General features: G+C 47.1%; 1 protein-coding gene across 1 annotated transcript in view; it reads left to right on the forward strand.

Annotated features, from left to right (window-relative positions):
• The first annotated feature begins 681 nt into the window (after positions 1–681).
• The window catches only part of LOC144680379 (heme-binding protein 2-like), a 38,021-nt gene continuing 19,134 nt past the window's right edge, over positions 682–19,568 (forward strand). The window contains exons 1-2 of the mRNA XM_078541345.1: positions 682–804; positions 12,910–13,039. Of these exons, the coding sequence (XP_078397471.1) occupies positions 682–804; positions 12,910–13,039 (253 nt within the window). The remainder of the gene's footprint in view (positions 805–12,909; positions 13,040–19,568) is intronic.

The following is a 19,568-nucleotide window of genomic DNA, read 5'->3' on the forward strand; positions in this document are numbered from 1 at the left end:
ATCGTGTAATCATCAGCGAACCCAAGGCAGTGTCAGGAACTGGACTTCAGTGGGAGTTGTTACCAAGGGTTATGTAACTCAGCCAGTCTCAGTTACCTCAGGAGAGGAGGGGAAGAAACAAATAGGAACGATGTGAAATGCTCAAGTCATTGGGCAGTGATACCCACACCAGCTTCACCTACTCAGTGAGGAAATGGTGGTCTGTCCCGCGGTTGGAGTGCAGCCTGGCCACTGGGTTCCCACTTTCTGCCATTGCAGGAAACCCAAGAAATGAAACTGTGCAGACATGAAACCCGAATGTGAAATTCTTTTCTCCCGGGTCACTAACACCAGCGACCGGCAGATCAATCTTCAATTCCAGGCGACTCCCAAACAGGGAGGGTTGACAATCCTGAGTGTGTGAACTGGAATCAATTGTAAAATAGCTTCCCGAGTGTTCAGACTTCCCGGGGACCGGCACTCAGAGAGTTAATGGTTTCTAACTTCAAGTAACATTTCCATAATGAATCAGCTAGTGCGTTTCTTCAACACATGATGTTGCTACCTGCAGCTTAACTTTATTCAAAATCATCTTCATAAAACAGTATAAGAAGACCTGAGCTCTCTGCTCAAACTGCAGGTCCACCTGAAGGTGCTGAGAGTCATTCAGGGCTTTCACCAGTGATCTGAGCGGACACCAGGATGCTGAGACTCTTCCTAACTGTGTCTGTCCTCTTCTGGCAGCAACTTGCTGCACACGATGAGGCAGAGAATTTCTGTTATGAAAATGACTGCATTGAGCCCACAGAAGTCATTCAACACAAGGTAAGTATATTTCAGAGTTTACTGCGTTCTGTCATGTTTGTACCAGGGGAAATTATTCAATGCCTGTTCTTGGGGTAAATAACCTGCAGTGAATCGACAGCGCATCCCCCAACCCTGAAACATGAGACTGGACTGAAATTGGTCCTTGGGTCTCAGTAACATTTTATACATGAGCTGCTGTCGGCTGATTGGTCTCCACTGCCAGCTTGTGTAGTGAGAATATCAGGGTTTCCGTCTCCAGCAGAGGGTCAAGAGAGGGGTTGGCGTGGTAGTAGAGAGGTTAGAGGGACAATGCGAAGGACTGTAGAGTCGGGAACATTCCTCCCACTCCTGTATTCACTGAATCTAACCCAACTTCGGAAATTTATAACAGACTTAAGATCACTATGTTACATCTGTAAGAAGCCAAGTCTTGCTTTAGGCGATACCCCCACACCACAGATACCTGCAAAGTCACATCAATACAGCAGTGTCCTTAAAGCAGGTTTGGCTGTGAGAATTACACTCCATCCTTGCTAGGGTAATATAAATTGGCCCAGAACTTCTGATCTCCGGGGAGATTTACCCAAGAGGTTCCCCTGAAGATGTGCCGGGGACATCCTGGAAGTCCCCACGCAAGGACTGCATGGGATGTGTCCGGCAATATTTAAGCTTGTGATGGGCAATTATCCTGTACTGGGAACTATCCAATACTCCAACTTTAATCAATGACTTTAGATGGTTCCGACTCTCTTAGCAGAATAGTTACCTGGGAAAAGTTAGACAGATTAAACCCACTTTACCCCCTGTGGTACTGATCCTCCAACTCCCCACTGAAACACATCCCCCCCGCCAAATCCAACCACCCCCCCCACTGCCCAACTACCCCTATCCCCAACCCCAAACTACCCACCAACCACAACTAACCCCCCACCCACTGACTAAACCTCCCACCCCTGACTACCCCACCCCGCCAATTACCACCCCTGGACTAACCACCCCACCCCCAAACATTTCCCGACTACCCCCCACCTCTCAAATTACCATTCCCCGACCTCCGACTACCCCCACACCTATTTAGCCCCCAATTACCATCTAAGCCGCTCACCCCCAACTATCCCATACCCCAAACTAGCCCACCATCCTGACTACCCCAATGCCCTGACTGGATCCCAACTCTTCCACCCAATCCCCAGATCCTCCCTCATACCATGACCACCGACAACCACCCCCTGCCCCATCTACTCCCCACTACCCCCAGACAACCCCCTGGTCCTTCCACCCCATGGTTTGCCCATGACACACTGACTTACCCCCCCGCCCCACTACTCTACCTGATACCCCCACCACCCAAACCCCAGACCCTCCTCCCACACCACAAATACCTCCCTCCACCTCAACTAAACCCCACCCCCTCCAAATACCCCCTGGCCCTCACACCCCCTGATTACCCCACAACTCCACAAACTAACCCCACACCCTGACTACCCCCACCACCCCAACGACAGGACCCACCCCCACCTCAGCCCCCCTCCACCCCAAGGAAGTTGTGAGCCATTAGCACGAATGGGGGATTGGTTAATAGACAGAAATACCTTCCACCACTCTGACCACTCACCACCACCCCCCACCATTATCCTCTGACCCTCCCACTCCCTGATTACGCCACAACCCCCTGACTAAGCCCCACATCCCACCCCTTTGAACACTGGACTCCCCGCCCCTCCTTCAATCCATGACTATCCCAAAACACTCTAAATACATCCCACCCCTGACTATCCCCCAACTACCACACCCCTTTTCTACTTTGATGACCCTACAACTAACCCAGAGATAAAAACAAAAAACTACTGCGGATGCTGGAAATCCAAAACAAAAACAGAATTACCTGGAAAAACTCAGCAGGTCTGGCAGCATCGGCAGAGAAGAAAAGAGTCGACGTTTCAAGTCCTCATGACCCTTCAGCAGAACTGAGTATAGTTAGGAGAGGGGTGAAATATAAGCTGGTTTAAGGTGGGGGGGGTGGGGGGGCGGTGGGGAGAGAAGTTGAGGGGGGGGTTGGTAGTAGGGACAAGCAAGCAGTGATAGGAGCAGATAATCAAAAGATGTCACAGACAAAAGGATTAAAGAGGTGCTGAAGGTGGTGATATTATCTAAGAAAATGTGCTAATTAAGAATGGATGGCAGGACACTCAAGGTACAGCTCTAGTGGGGGTGGGGTGGAAAGACTGACAAGGTATTAGTTGTAGATTTTAAAATAATGGAAATAGATGGGAAGAGAAAAATCTATATAAATTATTGAAAAAAACAAAAGGGAGGGGGAAGAAACGGGGTGGGGATGGGGGGAGGGAGTTTAAGATCTTAAGTTGTTGAATTCGATATTCAGCCCGGAAGGCTGTAAAGTGCCTAGTCGGAAGATGAGGTGCGGTTCCTTCAGTTTGCGTTGGGCTTCACTGGAACAATGCAGCTAGAGCTGTACCTTGAGTGTCCTGCCATCCATTCTTAATTAGCACATTTTCTTAGATAATATCACCACCTTCAACATCTCTTTGATCCTTTTGTCTGTGACATCTTTTGATTATCTGCTCCTATCACTGCTTGCTTGTCCCTACAACCAACCCCCCCGCCAACTTCTCTCCCCACCGCAACCCCCCCTCCCCCCCACCTTAAACCAGCTTATATTTCACCCTCTCCTAACTATACTCAGTTCTGCTGAAGGGTCATGAGGACTCGAAACGTCGACTCTTTTCTTCTCCGCTGATGCTGCCAGACCTGCTGAGTTTTTCCAGGTAATTCTGTTTTTGTTCTACAATTAACCCACACTGACCCAACTCTCCTACCAGTCCCGTTGATTATCACGTGAACTCCCATCCCTCCATGAATACCCCCCACCTCCTCTCACTGCTCCCTACCCTTCCCGACATCCTGACCCTCTCCACACTTGGGTGAGTGAAAAGGAGCGGAGTGGCATCCGAAGGTGATTATCACTCCCCGGATGTTGTGAGCCATTAACATGAATAGGGGATTGGATAATGGACAGACAGAGCTATGGGATTTTGATAAACTGTGGTCAACATTTAAAGAAATAATTGCAAATTCTCAGTGAAAACACATTCCATTGAAAAACAATAAATTCTGCAGGAATACTGGTCCACCCATGGCTTAACACATAAAATAATGGGGAGCGAAAGGGTGAAAGAGAGTGTGGAATTTAAAGTAATCTATCTAGAAGAAAATAAGCACTAGGGAAACTAATGGGAGTAAAATCTGACCAATTCACTGTACTTGATAGTTTATATCCTTGGGGTCAGTTCAGTGGATCGATACGATTCTCTGCAGCTATGACCGGGTGTTCTGAAGGTTGTGCTGTCTGTTCTGCTGCCAAGAGATATATACCGGTTAGGTGACAGGGCAACAAGTTGGCAGATGGAATATTTTGTGAGCAAGTGTGAGGCTATTCACTTTGATAAGAAGAAAAACGGAGGGTCACCAGAATGGTGGGGTGGTAATTAGTGAGGAGGGTTGCCTTAGATTACAGGAGGATATAGGCAGGAGGGTCAGATGGGCTGATCAGTGGCAAATGGAATTTTATTCGGATAAGTGTGAGGTGATGCACTTGGACAGGACAAACAAGGCACGGGAAGACACGATGAATGGTAGGGCCCTGGGAAGTATAAAGGATCAGAGGGACCTTGCTGTGCATGTCCACCGGTCCCTTAAGGTAGGATGGCAGGTGGATAAGGTGGTTAATAAGGCATATGGGATACTTGCCATTATTAGCCGTGGCATAGAATAAAAGAGCAGGGAGATTATGCTGGAACTGTATAAAACGCTGGTTAGACCATAGCTAGAGTATTGCATGCAGTTCTGGAATCCGCATTATAGGAAGGATCTGATTGCACTAGAGAGAGTGCAGAGGAGATTTACCAAGATGTTGCCTGGGCTGGAGAGTTTTACTTATGAGGAGTGATTGGATAGGCTGGGGTTATTTTCCTTGGAGCAGAGGAGATCGAGGGGGACATGATTAAGTTGCATAACATTTTGAGGAGCATAGAATAGGGTAGACAGAAAGGAACTCGTCCCCTTGGTGGAGGGTTCAATAACTAGGGGGCATAGATTTAAGGTAAGGGGCAGGAGGTTTAGAGGGGATGTGAGGAAGAATTTTTTTGTCTAGAGGGTGGTGTGAATCTGCAAACTCAATGTCTGAAAGGTTGGTATTGGCAGAAACCCTCATAACATTTAAGAAGTATTTGGGTGTGCACTTGCGATGCCATGGCATACACCGCTATGGGCCTAGTGCTGGAAAATGGGATTAGAATAGTAAGGTAACTGTTTGACCAGTGCAGACTCGATGGGCCTCGATGACTCTTTAACTCTAATTTTTTAATTGGTATGAAGAACATTTCCATTTTGGTATTTAGAAGCATTTGGTTTCTTAATCCAAAAAACTCAGAAAGTTTGTATTTGGGTATAACAAATGATTAGAAAGGCAAATAGTAAGTTGCCCCTTATTGAAAGGGGTTTGGAGTTCTAGAATAATGAAGTCTTGCTCCAATTGTACAAGGCATTAGGGAGACCACACCTGGAATACTGTGTGTAGTTTTGATCTCCTTATCTAAAGAAGGATGTACACACTTTAAAGGTGATGCATGAAGATTCACGGGGGTGATTTCTGGGATGAGGAGGGTTGTCCTGTGATGAGAGGAATTATAAATTGGGGCATGCTCTCTGGAGTTTAGTAGAGTGAGAGGTGATCTCATTGAGGCTACAAGATTGTGTAGGGGCTTGGCAGGGCAAACACAGGGAGGCTGTTTCCCCTGATTGGGAACCGAGAACACGGGGGGACAGACCCTGGTTAAGGGGTTAATCATTTAGGGCTGAGAGGAGGAGAAATTTCTCACTCAAAGGCTTGTGAATCTTTGGAATTCTCTATCCCAGAGGGTTATGGATGTTTAGTCATTGAGATAGATTTCTGGATTCTAGGAACATCACAGATGGGGGCTGGGTGGGAAAGTGAAGTTGAGGTAGGGGTGCGGGAGGGTGGTGTGGGTTGGGAGGTCACTTTTAAGGTTTAGTACCAAAAATTAATACTGTACATTTCTAAAAATTCCCTTTTCAATTGAAACCAACATTCCAATAGCGTTATAACTTTTCATGATGTCCTAAAGTAGGAACAATTCGAATGACATGCTGTGTGGTGTACCAGAGGCTTGAGAGTCTTGGACCTCATTGAAACGAGTGGTATAAAAGAGGACATTGACTCACTTATTGCTCTTGCAAAGTCTGGGAATTAAATCCTTATTTGGCATTGACCTAGGCACTACAAACGACAGTGGGAATCGCAGCCCTGTCGACCCTGCAAAGTCCTCCTTATTAACATCTGGGGGCTAGTGCAAAAATTGAGAGAGCTGTCTTACAGACTAGTCAAGCAACAGCCTGACATAGTCATCCTCACAGAATCAGACCTGAAAGGTAACGTTCCAGACACCACTGGAAGTTTCCCTACCACTGACGTGAGACTCACTGATCTGTAGTTCCCTGGCTTATCTCTAAAACCATTCTTAAATAGCGGAACCACATTAGCTGTTCTCCAGTCCTCTGGCACCTCCCCCGCGGCCAGAGAGGAATTAAAAATTTGGGTCAGCGCCCTTATGATCTCCTCCCTTGCCTCCCTCAGCAGTCTGGGACACAAATCATCCGGACATGGAGATTTGTCCACTTTTAAGCCCGCCAACACCTCCAATACCTTGTCACTCCCTAAATCAATTTCCTCAAGAACCTCGCAGTCTCTCTCCCCGAATTCCACACCTTCATCCTCATTCTCTTGGGTGATGACGGATGTGAAGTATTCGTTCAACACTCCAGCGATGTCCTCTGGTTCCACCCATAGATTGCCACATTCGCCCCTAATGGGCCCTACTCTTTCCCTGGTTATCCTCTTCCCATTGATATACTTGTAGAATATCTTGAGATTTTCCCTACTTTTCCCAGCCAGAGCTTTCTCATATCCCCTCTTTGCTCTCCTAATTGCTTTCTTAAGCTCCACCCTTCACTTTCTGTACTCCACTAATGCCTCCGCTCTTTTACTCCCCTTGTTCCTGCTAAAAGCCTCTCTTTTCCTTCTCATCGTATCCTGAATATCTCTGGTCATCCATGGTTCTCTGGGCTTGTTACTCTTTCCTATCACCCTAGAGGGAACATGTTCAGCCTGTACCCTCCCCATTTCCTTTTTGAACGCTCCCCACTGCTCTTCTGTAGATTTCTGCACAAGTAGCTGTTCCCAGTCTACCTTGGCCAGATCCTGCCTTATTTTACTAAAAACCGCTCTCCCCCAATCCAAAACACTTTTTTGCAACTTGTCTATTTCTTTGTCCATAAGAAGTTTAAATTGTACCATGTTGTGGTCGCTATCACTAATCCGCTCACCAAATGTTTCTTTTCTGAAAATTTTCAATGAAATTCAGTTTATTTTTGTGCCAAATCTTATCTTTCTGAAATTTGTTCATGGGCCCCTTGAGTGTGAAAAATATGCAAATGTGGCCCTCGGAGTCGAAAGGTTGGACAAGCCTGGGTTAAAGGAAGGTTTTACAAATCCCTGCTCCATCCTAGATTCATCCCACCCTGCACCATCCTGTTTAAAATCTAGCAGAATGTGGTCACACTGTGGGACTAAAATGTCCCTGGGGAGGACTATTCCTGATCATTCGTTGTAGCTTTGGCAAAAAAAAATTAATTGAAATCCCAGAGAAACAGCATAAAGTGCTTTTATAAAAAGGGTCTTTACAGAAAACAACCCTATGACTAGAGTGCTTCTAGAAATGATTTCTCTCAGGATATGAAGATGCAATAATACAAAATAGGAGCAGAAGTAGACCATTTGGCCCCTCAAGCCTGCTCTATCTTTCAGTAAGACCATGGCTGATCTGCTTGTGTTTTGATTTCCACATTCCCATCTACAACTGACAACTTTGATTCCCTTGCCTAACAGCAATCTATCTACCTCCGCCTTAAAAATATTCAATGACCCCGCCTCCACCATCTTCTGAAGCAAAGAGTTCCAAAGTCGCACAACCCTCTGAGAGAAAAAAAATTCTCTTCATCTCTGTCCTAAAAGGGTGACCCCTAATTTTAAAACAGTGCCCCCTAGCTCTGCTCTCACCCACAAGAGGAAACATCCTTTCCATGTCAACCATGTCAAGGCCGTTCAGGATCTTATATACTTCAATCAAATCACCCCTCACTCTTCTAAAGTCCATTGGAAACAAACACAGTCTGCCCAACCTTTCCTCGTAATACAATCTGCTCATTCCAGGTATTAATCGAGTAAATCTCCTCTGAACCGCCTCCAATGCATTTACATCCTTCCTTAAATAAGGAGACCAAATCAAAGAATCACAGAATCACAGTGCAGAAGAGGCCCTTTGGCCCATCGAGTCTGCATCAACACGTGAGAAACACCTGACCTACCTACCTAATCCCATTTACCATCACTTGGCCCATAGCCTTGAATGTTATGACGCACCAAGTGTTCATCCAGGTACTTTTTAAAGGATGTGAGGTAACCCGCCTCCACCAGCCTCCCAGGCAGTGCTTTCCAGACCGTCACCACCTTCTGGGTAAAAAAGTTTTTCCTCACATCCCCCCTAAACCTCCTGCCCCTCACCTTGAACTTTTGCCCCCTTGTGACTGACCCTTCAACTAAGGGGGACAGCTGCTCCCTATCCACCCTGTCCATGCCCCTCATAATCTTGTACATCTCGATCAGGTCGCCCCTCAGTCTTCTCTGCTCCAACGAAAACAACCCAAACTGCAGCAGTATTCGAGATGTGGTCTCACCAATGACCTGTATAGCTGACGCAAAACATCATTACTTTTATGTTTAACCTCTCTCGGATTAGAGGATAACATTCCATTAGCCTTCTTAATTACTTGCTTTATTTGCACACTAACTATTTGTGACTCCTGCACTCGAACAGCTCGATCCCTCGGCACCTCGGAATTCTGCAGCCGTCTTCCAGTTAAGTAACACTCTGCTTTTTTATTCTTCCTGCCAAAATGTAAACAATTTCATATTTTCCTACATTACATTCCATCTGCCAGATTTTTGTCCAATCGCTCAACCTGTATATATATCTCTCTGCAAACTCCTTGTGTCCTCTTCACAACATACTTTCCTACCTATCACCTGTAAATTTAACTACCGTGCCTTCACTCCCCTCATCGAGGCCATTAATAAGTTGTAAAATGCTGAGGCCCCAGCACAGAGATTTGCAGAAGCCCACTCATCACATCCTGCCATCAGAAACAGACCCATTTATGCATACTCTCTGTTTTCTGTCAGCCAGCCAATCCTCTTTCAATCCTAATATGTTACCAGCTACACTTTGCGTTTTTATTTTCTGCAAAAGCCTTTGGGTGGCAGTTTATTTTTTGTTCATTGATGGGATGTGGGCCTTGGTGAATTACTGCAATGCATCTTGTAGATGGTACACACTGCTGCTATTGTGCATCAATGTTTCAGGGAGTGAATGTTTGTGGATGTGGTCCCAATCAACCAAGCTGAACGGTGTCAGGCTTCTGGAGTGTTGTGGGAGCTGCACTCATCCAGGCAAGTGGGGACTATTCCATCAGACTCCTCACTTATGCCTTGCAGGTAGTGGACAGGCTTTGGGGAATCAGGAGGTGAGCTACTCCTCGCAGGATTCCTTGTCTCTGACCTGCTCTTGTAGCCACAGTATTTATATGACTCATTCAGTTCCGTTTCTGGCCATTGGTAACCCCGAGGGTGTTGATAGTCGTGGGGGATTCAGTGATGGTAATGCCATTGAACATGAGGGGGCAATGGTTGGATTCTCTCTTGTTGGAGATAGTCATTGCCTGAAACTTGTGAAGCGCAAATGTAACTTGCCAATTGTCAGCCCAAGCTTGGACATTTTCCAGGTCTTGCTGCTTTTGGACCTGGACGGCTTCAGTATCTGGGGATTTGCGAAAGGTGCTGAACATTGTGCAATCAGCAGCGAACATCCCCACTTCTGACCTTATGCTGGAAGGAAGGTCATTGATGAAGTAGCTAAAGATCGTTGGGCCTAGGACACTTCCCTGAGGAACCCCTGCACTGATGCCCTGGAGCTGAGATGACTGACCTCCAACAACCACAATCATCTTCCTTTGTGCCAGGTATGACTCCAACCAGTGGAGAGTTTATTCCTGAATCCCATTGACTCCAGTTTTGCCAGGGCCACACCCAGTCAATGCTGCATAGGTGTCAAGGGCAGTCAATCTCGGGAGTTCAGCTCGTTTGTCCATGTTTGAACCAAGGCTGTAATGAGGTCAGGAGCTGAGTGGCCCTGGTGGAACACAAACTGGGCATCAGTGAGCAGATGATTGCTAAGCAAGTGCCTCTGATTAGCCTTTTAGTCATTCGCTGCCATTCTTTGTATTCTGACCAATCACCTGACTGCCACTCAAATTTGTACTGTTATAGGCTTTTTTCTTCAGTTTTATACTTTCCTTAACTTCTTTAGTTAACCACGGACAATCGGTCCTCCCTTTAGAATTTTTCCTTAGAGTAGGAATATATTATTATATTATATTCTGAGTATTCAGAAATATCCCCTTAAATGTCTGCCGCAGCTTTTCTATCGATCCTTCCCCTGTAGTAGAGCAAGAACCAGATCCTACAGGTGAAAAAGTGAGAAAAAGCAGAATTGCACCTTCCTCCCTTCCTCACTGAACTCACAGCAGTGCGCTGAGGTCACACTCCAGTGCTAAGTTGCACTGAAATGTTTGAATTCATGTGCTCTGAAAATAAAGGCACTAGCTGAGCCCAGGTACAGAAAAACATTGCAAGCTATCTACAGCTGTGCCCCAGTGGTTAGATATTCTCTCCCTGCTTGGGGCCCCTGGATGAGATTTAGAATTTAAACAGTATTGGCAGTTAAATGTTAAATGCTAAATATAAACATTATTAGACGTTTAGAAAGGGATTTAATGTTCTCTCAACTCACCAAACTCTCGGGACTCTGTTGAGGTCACACTCCAGTGCTCGGTCACACTGAAAATTGCTGTCACTTTTTTTTTCCTTTTGGAGATTCTTCTTTATTAATTACACTTTTCCACTTAATTTCCCTGTTTTTCACACATCTCAAAAGCAACCAGAATTAAAAAAAAGATACTATTTGCACATTTATTTCATAGAAATAAAATGCAACATCACATTGAACCTGTGGATAGGCTGTAAATTCAACACAACTTGTACGACAGCTTCTGGGCGCAAGGGAATCAATCCAGTTCTTGAGTGATGGCCGTACGGAATGTTTGTACCATGTATCATTCTACTCTGAAACATTCAGATCAACGATTCTCTCTACATTTTTTCTGAGCTGCTGGTAAATGTCTGATTGACAAACCCTTGGATAGTGGCATTAGCATACAAGGGACCAATGCCATTTAAAGTATAATATGAGTTGGTGCCAATGAAGTCAGATGGAAAGGTTATATTGTTACAGAGTTAACTTGTTTTGTAAATGTAGTGTTTTCTTTGTAGCCACTTTGCTAACACTAGTCGATTGCTCTGTGATTAATTATCCTAAGAGAATCAGCATTGGTCCTGCAATATCACCATTGCTACAGTCACTCTGCCTACTGAATGCAGGTGTAATGAAAGAACGTTAAACATGTATTTATACAGCACCTTTCACAATGTCTCAAATCACCTTCTAGCCAATTAAGTGCTTTTGAGAGGTAATCATTTTTATAGTTTAAGGAATGTTATTAAATGGCAGAGCAAGCTCAATGGGCCAAATGGCTCACTCCTGCTCCTAATAGTATGTTTGTGTGTCATTCTGGATGGATCTGATAAGCTGGTCTAGATTACCTTTATCATCCATAATTATCTTGTCGTCAAGGAGTTCAATCATTGCTGGAGTTCTGTTTATTTTTTTGCCAATGGAAGTTTACTGTGAGCAGGCTTTGTGGGGTGAAATTGCAAGGACACAAGAGCGTAATGGGCTCATAGTGAATCTGTAACCTATTTTACACTCTACATGATTCTCAAAAGTCTTTTCCATTGACTTCAATCTTGTCTTTTAATCTACTTACCTATTACCTCACTCTGTCTTGGTGCTTTTATGAGTTTCTTGAGGCATTGAAATATCATGATAAAGTTGTATTGCATACTAGATATTAAAAATATATCCTAGTAAGAAGCAGCAATCAGAAGAGTCTTCAGACTTCCTGAACAAGAAAATAAAAATACAAATGTGAGCCATTCAGACTTTGTCCTTTGGCCTCTTAAATGTTGCATTGCACAGAGACACATTAGGGCTCCAATGCTTCTCACTGACAGTGAAGACCATGTTGTGCCATCACTCCACTTTATTGACAAGGAGGTATTTGATATTTCTATCCTGTGAGTTTACTGGTAAAGTAGAATCTATTAAGGTAGGGGGCAGGATGTTTAGAGAGGATGTGAGGAAGAATTATTTCACCCAGAGGGCGGTGGGAATCTGTAACTTACTGCCTGAAAAGGTGGTCGAGGCAGAAACCATCATAACATTTAAGAAGTATTTGGGGATATTTACAACCAGATGCCAACAACGTGAGTTACCATTTTACTGGGACCTTTCTGTGATTATTTGGTGAACTAATTGATGAATCTTGAATGGGGATAAATGATCATGCATCATTGAGGGGGGAATGATGTGGTGGTGGGGGAAGCGCATGGGGTGTAGGTGGTGTTGGGATTAAGGGGCACGGAGACAGGTGGAGCACTAGGGCTCATGTCTCCTCTCCCTGGCCCTGAGAACACTAAGAGGGAGGTGACTCAGTGTGAAAGGCTGTCAATAACAATCTCTACTTTCTTTATTGAAAACCCAAGGGGAGGAGCAAGGCCAATAGTGCAGGAAACGCTAAAGTTGAAAGACTGAAAGAGAATAGAAAATGAACCAGGAAGTGTTAATGCCAAGAATTCCATCAAAACCCCTAACTCTCTTTCAATCCCAGTCCATCCAGGACATGAATGCTGCTACCACACCTGGGAAATTAGCATGTCCTCTGAACACTGACGCTTTACAGAGGGACTTCAGTTGTGTCATATGGTAATACATTCTCCTCTTTTTGTCTTAGAATTATGAAGAGAAAAAATTCCTACACTTTCAAGCTGTTGCAACAGTGGTTACTGGAATGGATATGAATCGTGCAATAGAGACCGGCCTGGAGAGACTTTTCAATTATTCACATTTCTCTAATGCTGCAGGTACATCAAATGTTCCCTCAAAATAACAAAAGAATAGAAAACAACCTTTCGATCTTTGATTTGTCTTGTTTCAAACTTAGTGTGTAGACTGAGACACTGACCGAAAATCCCCCCATTGTCAATCCCAGAGGCTTCCGTGTTCACTTGTTCCCAGTGGGTAGAAGTGCCACTTGGGCTATTTCTTTGATATTTGCAGACTTTATGCTCCCAGAATCGGAAGGTTTCCCACATATGGGGCGGAATCATCCCAGATTTGCACTCAGTGCCGAAGCAGGCAGGTAAAACGATGATGGGTTTTCACGCCGTATCATCCCAAGCCCACCACATTATTTATGTACTCCCGGGAAACGCGCTATTTCCATGACGGGAGGGCTGTCATTCGCCCTCCCACCATTACCCCGCCGCTGCATCACGCCGGGCACCACATTTAAAGTCCAGCTGCAGGCATACATCTCAGTGCTTCCAGACCACAACTGCTGCACCTAAGACATGGCCCTGAAACGGAAAAGACTGCAGCCCACAGGTTCAGCGACGCACCCCTCGAGCACCGTTTGGATGCCGTGGGGGCTCCCGGGATGTCCTTTCCACCACTCTGGCCACAGGAAGGGCATCAACAGCACTAACCCGGCTTGGGAGGCAGTGGCAGCAGTTGGCAGTGCCAACGCCCTTCAATAGAGGACAGCCACCCAGTACCGCAAAAGGATGAAATACCTCCTCCTTTCTGCCAGGGTAATTAGGGGAGGCGGTGGTGTAGCGGTATTATCACTGGACTGGTAATCCAGAGGGTAATGCTCTGGGGACTTGGTTCAAATCCCACCGCAGCAGATGGTGGAATTTCAATTTGAATTTAATTAATATCTGGAATTGAAAGTCCAGTGACGACCATGAAACCATTGTCAATTGTCATAAGAACCCATCTGGTTCAGTAATGCCCTTTAGGGAAGGCAATCTGCTGTCCTCAGCTGGTCTGACCTACATGTGACTCCACACGCACAGAAATGTGGCTGACTCTTAAAAATGCCCTCTGAATAAGAGTAATTAGGGATGGGCAATAAATGCTGGCCTAGGCAGCAACGCCTACATCCCATGAACGAATAAAAATAGAAAGGTCACTCATCATTTTCAACTCACACACTCACAAACCCATTGCACATCCAGAGGGTTCTGGCACTTGGAGGACTGCTGGAGGCCAGAATTGTGCTGAGCCCGAGTCAGATGATGAGCCTCTGGACTCGGTCATGTCACAGTTGCTGGAGCTGCAAAGGCAGGCTCGGGAACAACAGGAAGGGATGTCCGCTGCACTCCTCAGTTTGAAAGGCATGATGGAGGAGTCCGTCCGCCTTCAGCCTGAGGTGACAGTGCCGACATGCCAATGCACTGAGGTTAACACAGGTAGGACGGCAGCCACCATGGAGACCTTGGTCCAGGATGTTGCTCCTGCACTGCTATGTGGGCGCAACTCCATCGCTGATGCCATAGTGAACCTCCAACAATGCACCCAAGATGGGTGCCAGGCAGCTCGATCTCAGCCTGGCTACCCCTGCTCCTCAAGGGGTCAGCCTGGGACCTCTAGGCACCGACAGGGAGGAGGACCAGCAGGTGCACTCTCCAGGCCCATCCATCCAAGTGGCCCATGGAGCATCCAGCCCACCCGACTCCCAAGAATATTTCCCTGCCTATGGCCCCTTGTTCTGATGAGCAGTGCTTTTGTCACTCAGATATGAAACCTTTCTGCACAAGATAAAGGCAGGTGTCTCAGTCCAGGGCCTCTTCCCTCTGCTCTGTGCAGCCCTCAGAGCAAAGTGATGGTCCGGCCTCACACTCCCTGGGGCAGAAATTTGCCCTCATTGGGCGGGCTCGCTGGGGGCAAGTGGAAGTGGTCGGGAAGCCGCCCGTGAATGGGCCACAACCGTGATTTGACGCTGGCGGGCCAACTAAGGCCTGCCCGGTGTGAAAGGTGCAGGACAGCGCTCAGCACTGCCTGTGTAGGGGGAGGGGGAGAGGAGGGCCAGCACAGAAGTTCACACATGCGCACGGTTAAGCAAAGGAAAAGCTCCCTGAGGCTCAGAGCTGCCTCACGGAGATGGAGATTCTTGGAATAAAAAGAAAGATTGTAAAAATTTTAATAACATGTCCCTGCTCATGTGACTCTGTGAGATGAGCAGGGATGTGTTAGAAATTAGTTTAAACATTTAAATTTTTTTTGTTGACTGATTAAAACCTCATTCCGCCCGTGGATGAGGTTTCACAAAAAATCCAAAGGCCGCTTGGCCTTTTCACCCACCCACCAACCGTAAGGTCGGACGGGCGGTGAAACATTTCAATCAATTGGACCTTTAATGTCCTTAATGGGCCTGTTAATTGTCGGCGGGTGAGCTGCCGGCTGCTGCACGCGCCTGCCCACTGAAATACCGCGTGAGGGAGCGATGACGTCGGGATGCTCGCCTGATGTCATCCTGCATCATTTTACACACGTTCAGATCGGGCGCGCACCCGCACGACGAACGGAAAATTCTACCCCGGGAAATATTACTGATGTCTGCACCTCGACAGTGCTTGTCATTGCTGCCAGAATGTAGTGGGCAGGTGCCACAGAGCTCGCTCATTCTCTCAGTGTGCTCTCAGCACCTTTAAGGAGGGGCTGACCCCCGTCTCTTCAGCATCTGTGACCAGTGACGCTGTGCTCCTGAAGGGCTCAGGTGCTGAAGGCGGACAAATGATTAGATGTTTCTAAAGTTACATGGCTGCGTCTCTATGATATGTCCCTGATCACAGAGCACAGCCGACCTGCCCCTCAGCCAGACAGGAGATGACATTGTCAGAGGCTATGTGAAGATCTATGGAGTGTCCTCACTGCAGGTCATCATCATCCTCCTGCAATCAAGCAACTATTAGGGCCTCCACTGTGTCTCCATGACAGGAGCATTATCACAGAAGGTATTTGCACTGCCATAAGCCAGACTGGAGTCAAACGTTAACAGATGCGATGTGAGGATCTATGGTGTCTCCTCACTGTATGTCGTCACCATCCTCCACAAATCTAGCAGCTATGAGGACCTCCTGAGCACGCCTGCCTCATCTAGTCAGTGCGAGGGCCTCATCCCCATCATTGTCGCCTCCCAGGACCCCCTGACCCTCATCCCTGTCGGCGTCCTCCTCATCAGAGGAGACGTGCAGCTCCTCCATTTCCTCCTCAGCCAGCTCATCTCCATGTTTCAGGATCAGGTTGTAAAGGGCGTATCTGACGATAACAATGTGTGTCACCCGCTGAGGACTGTATTGCAGGGCTCCACCAGACTGGTCCAGGCAGCGGAACCTCATCTTCAGCATCCTGATGATCTGTTCCAGTAAGTTACGAGTTGCAGCATGAGCCTCATTATACCGTTGTTCTGCTGCAGTCTGAGGCTGCCGCACGGGTGTCATCAGCCCCGGCCTCTGCGGGTAGCCCTTGTCCCCGAGGAGCCAATCCTGCAGCCTCTGTGGACCCTGCAAAACTCCAGGGATCTGTGACTGACTGAGGATGTAGGCATTGTGCACACTCCCTGGAAACCGTGCGCAAACCTGCAGGATGTGTTTCTGGTGGTCGCACACTAGCTGCACATTCAGCGAATGGAACCACGTGTGGTTGATATAGTCCACTATGTTGCAATGGAGACCTGAGCACCACACGGGTGCAGTCAATCACACCCTGCACCTATGGGAAACCCGAGATCTGGGTGAATCCAATCGCTCTTGCTTCCTGGTTGTCCTGGTCCCTGGTGAAATGCTCAGAGTTGTGTGCCCTCGTGAAGATGGCATCCGTGACCTCATGGATGCATTTGTGGGTGGAAGCTTGTGATACCCCACAGAGGTCACCTGTGGAGCCTTGAAAGGAGCCACTGGCATAGAAATTGAACGCCACTGTCAATTTCACGGCCACTGGCAGCGGATACCCTCCATGTCCTCGTGGCACCAAATCCTGCAGGAGCCGGCAGATGGGACCGACCAGTTCCCTAGACATGTGCAGTCTTCGGCAACACTGGTTCTTGGTCATCTGCAGGAATGACAGGCAGCGTCTATAGACCCTGGGTGTGGCTAGGCACTGGCCTGCAATGGCTCGTTGGGGCTCTTGGGTGATGTTTGTTGGAGCACCAGCTGCCGCTTCTTCATGAGGTTGCTGCTCCTGCCTCTATGCAGCCAGGATCCTCAGTCGCTCTCTCCTCCATCGTCTTTGCATCCTGTAGGCCATCAGGCATACAGCTAGTTTACCAGGCTCCATGATTCTGATGTACTCAGCCTGCAGGATGAAAGTGAGAGACATGTGGTTAGCATGGGTGCACTAAGAACCTGTCCTGGTTAAGTGTAATGGCCCCATAACACTTCCCGGAGAGTGCTGGCCACCACTTGGATGGTCAGAGAATAGTGCGCTGCATGGCTGCCCTATTAGCTTGAGCTATTGGGGAGATAGGTCTAAACTGGGATGCTGACATTGCAAGGAGCTGTGAGCGTCTCCTGCAGTGACTGCTCCTCGGCCAGCTTTAGCGAGGAGGTTGTACAACGTGCGCAGTCATCCAACTGCTCTGCAGCCCACTAAAATGCTCATGAATTTGCAGTCTGCCTGTGGGGTGGGCTGAGGGTGGGTGGGGCGGGTGTGGTGTACATGGAGTTCTGGGGTACTTGGTGGTAATTTGCTGCCTCTGTGTTGCTTGAGTGGGCAGGTAAGCCAGGAGCCCGACCCCAACCATATCAATGTGGCTGCACCTGAGCTGTCTCAGTTGCAGAGGAATGACCACTTTATACAGGTTCCCTAATGTGTAGCCACTTCCCTCACCCACCCTACCCACCCACACCGAATACTTGGGCACTATATTCAATGCCAGGCCTGCCCTTGCCCGTCCTCCAGCCACCAGTCGCCTCAATGGCAGGTCCGCCCTTAAACCCGAACCCCCCGATTCTCCTGAAGCTTAAAGTCCAACAGGTGACCCTGGCGAGAGCTGTACAAAGTTACTGTGTACTCACCTCCGAGTTCCCCTCAAAGTGCAGGCCGCCAAGCTCACTCCTTTTATGTGCTGTAGTGAAACACATTGGCGGACTATCCTGCTGACATGGACGGATGACCCGGGGGAAGGGGGTACGATTCTGGCGGGCTGGATGATAATGATATGCAGATGTATTACAATGAGTTTCCTAATGAGTTACAATGATGTCCGATAGCGGGCTGAGCGGGCAATCGCAAACTGCTTTACTGCTGTCATGAAACCAATCGCGCCATATTATCCGCTCACGCCACCGATCATGCCGACTCCAGCGGGCACTGACAATCCTGCCCATGGTGGGATGGGATTCCAAACTCATGTTCCTACTCCAGCAGTGGCTGCTGAATTTTCCTAGTATAATAAAGGCTCCATATGCCAGGCATGAATCCCACTACTGCAGTCGACATGTACCCTTGTGGAAGCTGATACATTGCATCTCTCTCAGGTTACTGGATGCTGCTGGAATGCTGGGTCCAGACTGAGGCTCAGTGGCAGGAAATTCTGTCTTGTTACAGATAAATCATGTTTGACTAGCTTCATTGAGATATTTAATGGTTAATGTTGGATGAGGGTAGTTGATATTATGTCTATACACTTTCAAAAGATGTTTGAAAAATTAATATATAATAGGCTGTTATTAAAATTAAAGCCCATGGGATTAAGGGGATTGGCAGTGTGGATACAGAATTGGCTAAGTGACAGAACACAGAGAGTAGTGGTGGACAGTTGTTTTTCAGACTGGAAGGAAGTTTACAGTGGTGTTCTCCAGGGGTCAGGAACTATTACACATTTCATAAATATTAATGATCTAGAATCGGGTATGCAAGGCATAATGCCAACATTTGCAGATGATATTAATGTTGGGAAATGCAGTAAAAAATAAGGAGGTTCTAACAGGACATCCAATATGAACGTAGGAGCATGGGAGCAGGAGCAGGCCATTTGGCCCTTTGAGTCTGCTCCACCATTCAATAAGATCATGGCTGATCTGGCTGTGCTCTCAGCTCCACTTTCCTGTCTGCTCCCCCATAACCCTTGACTCCCTTGACTAACAGAAATCTTCTAACCCTGCCTTAAATAAATTCAAAGACCCAGCCTCCTCTACTTTCTGGGGAAGAGAATTCCACACACCAACGATCCTTTGGGAGAAAAAGTTTCTCCTCATCTCTGCCTTCAAAGGGAGATCTCTTATTTTTAAACTCTGTTCCTTCATTTTAGCTGCCCTACAACAGGAAACATTCTCTGGGTATCCACCTATCACATCTCCTCAGGATCTTGTATGTTTCAATAAGATCACTTCTCATTCTTCAAGACTTCACTGGGTATAGGACTAACCTGTTCAACCTTTCTTCATAAGACAACTCCCTCATGCCAGAGGGTTCCAGTGAACCTTCTCTGAACTGCTTCTAAAACACTTATGCCTTATTTTAAAAAGGGAGATCAAAACTGCCCAGTTCTACAGATATGGCCTCACCAAGGCCCAGTACAGCTGTAGTAAAACTTTCTGACTTTTA

Source organism: Cetorhinus maximus, chromosome 5 (genome assembly GCF_964194155.1).
Source record: "Cetorhinus maximus chromosome 5, sCetMax3.hap1.1, whole genome shotgun sequence".
NCBI lineage: Eukaryota > Metazoa > Chordata > Chondrichthyes > Lamniformes > Cetorhinidae > Cetorhinus > Cetorhinus maximus.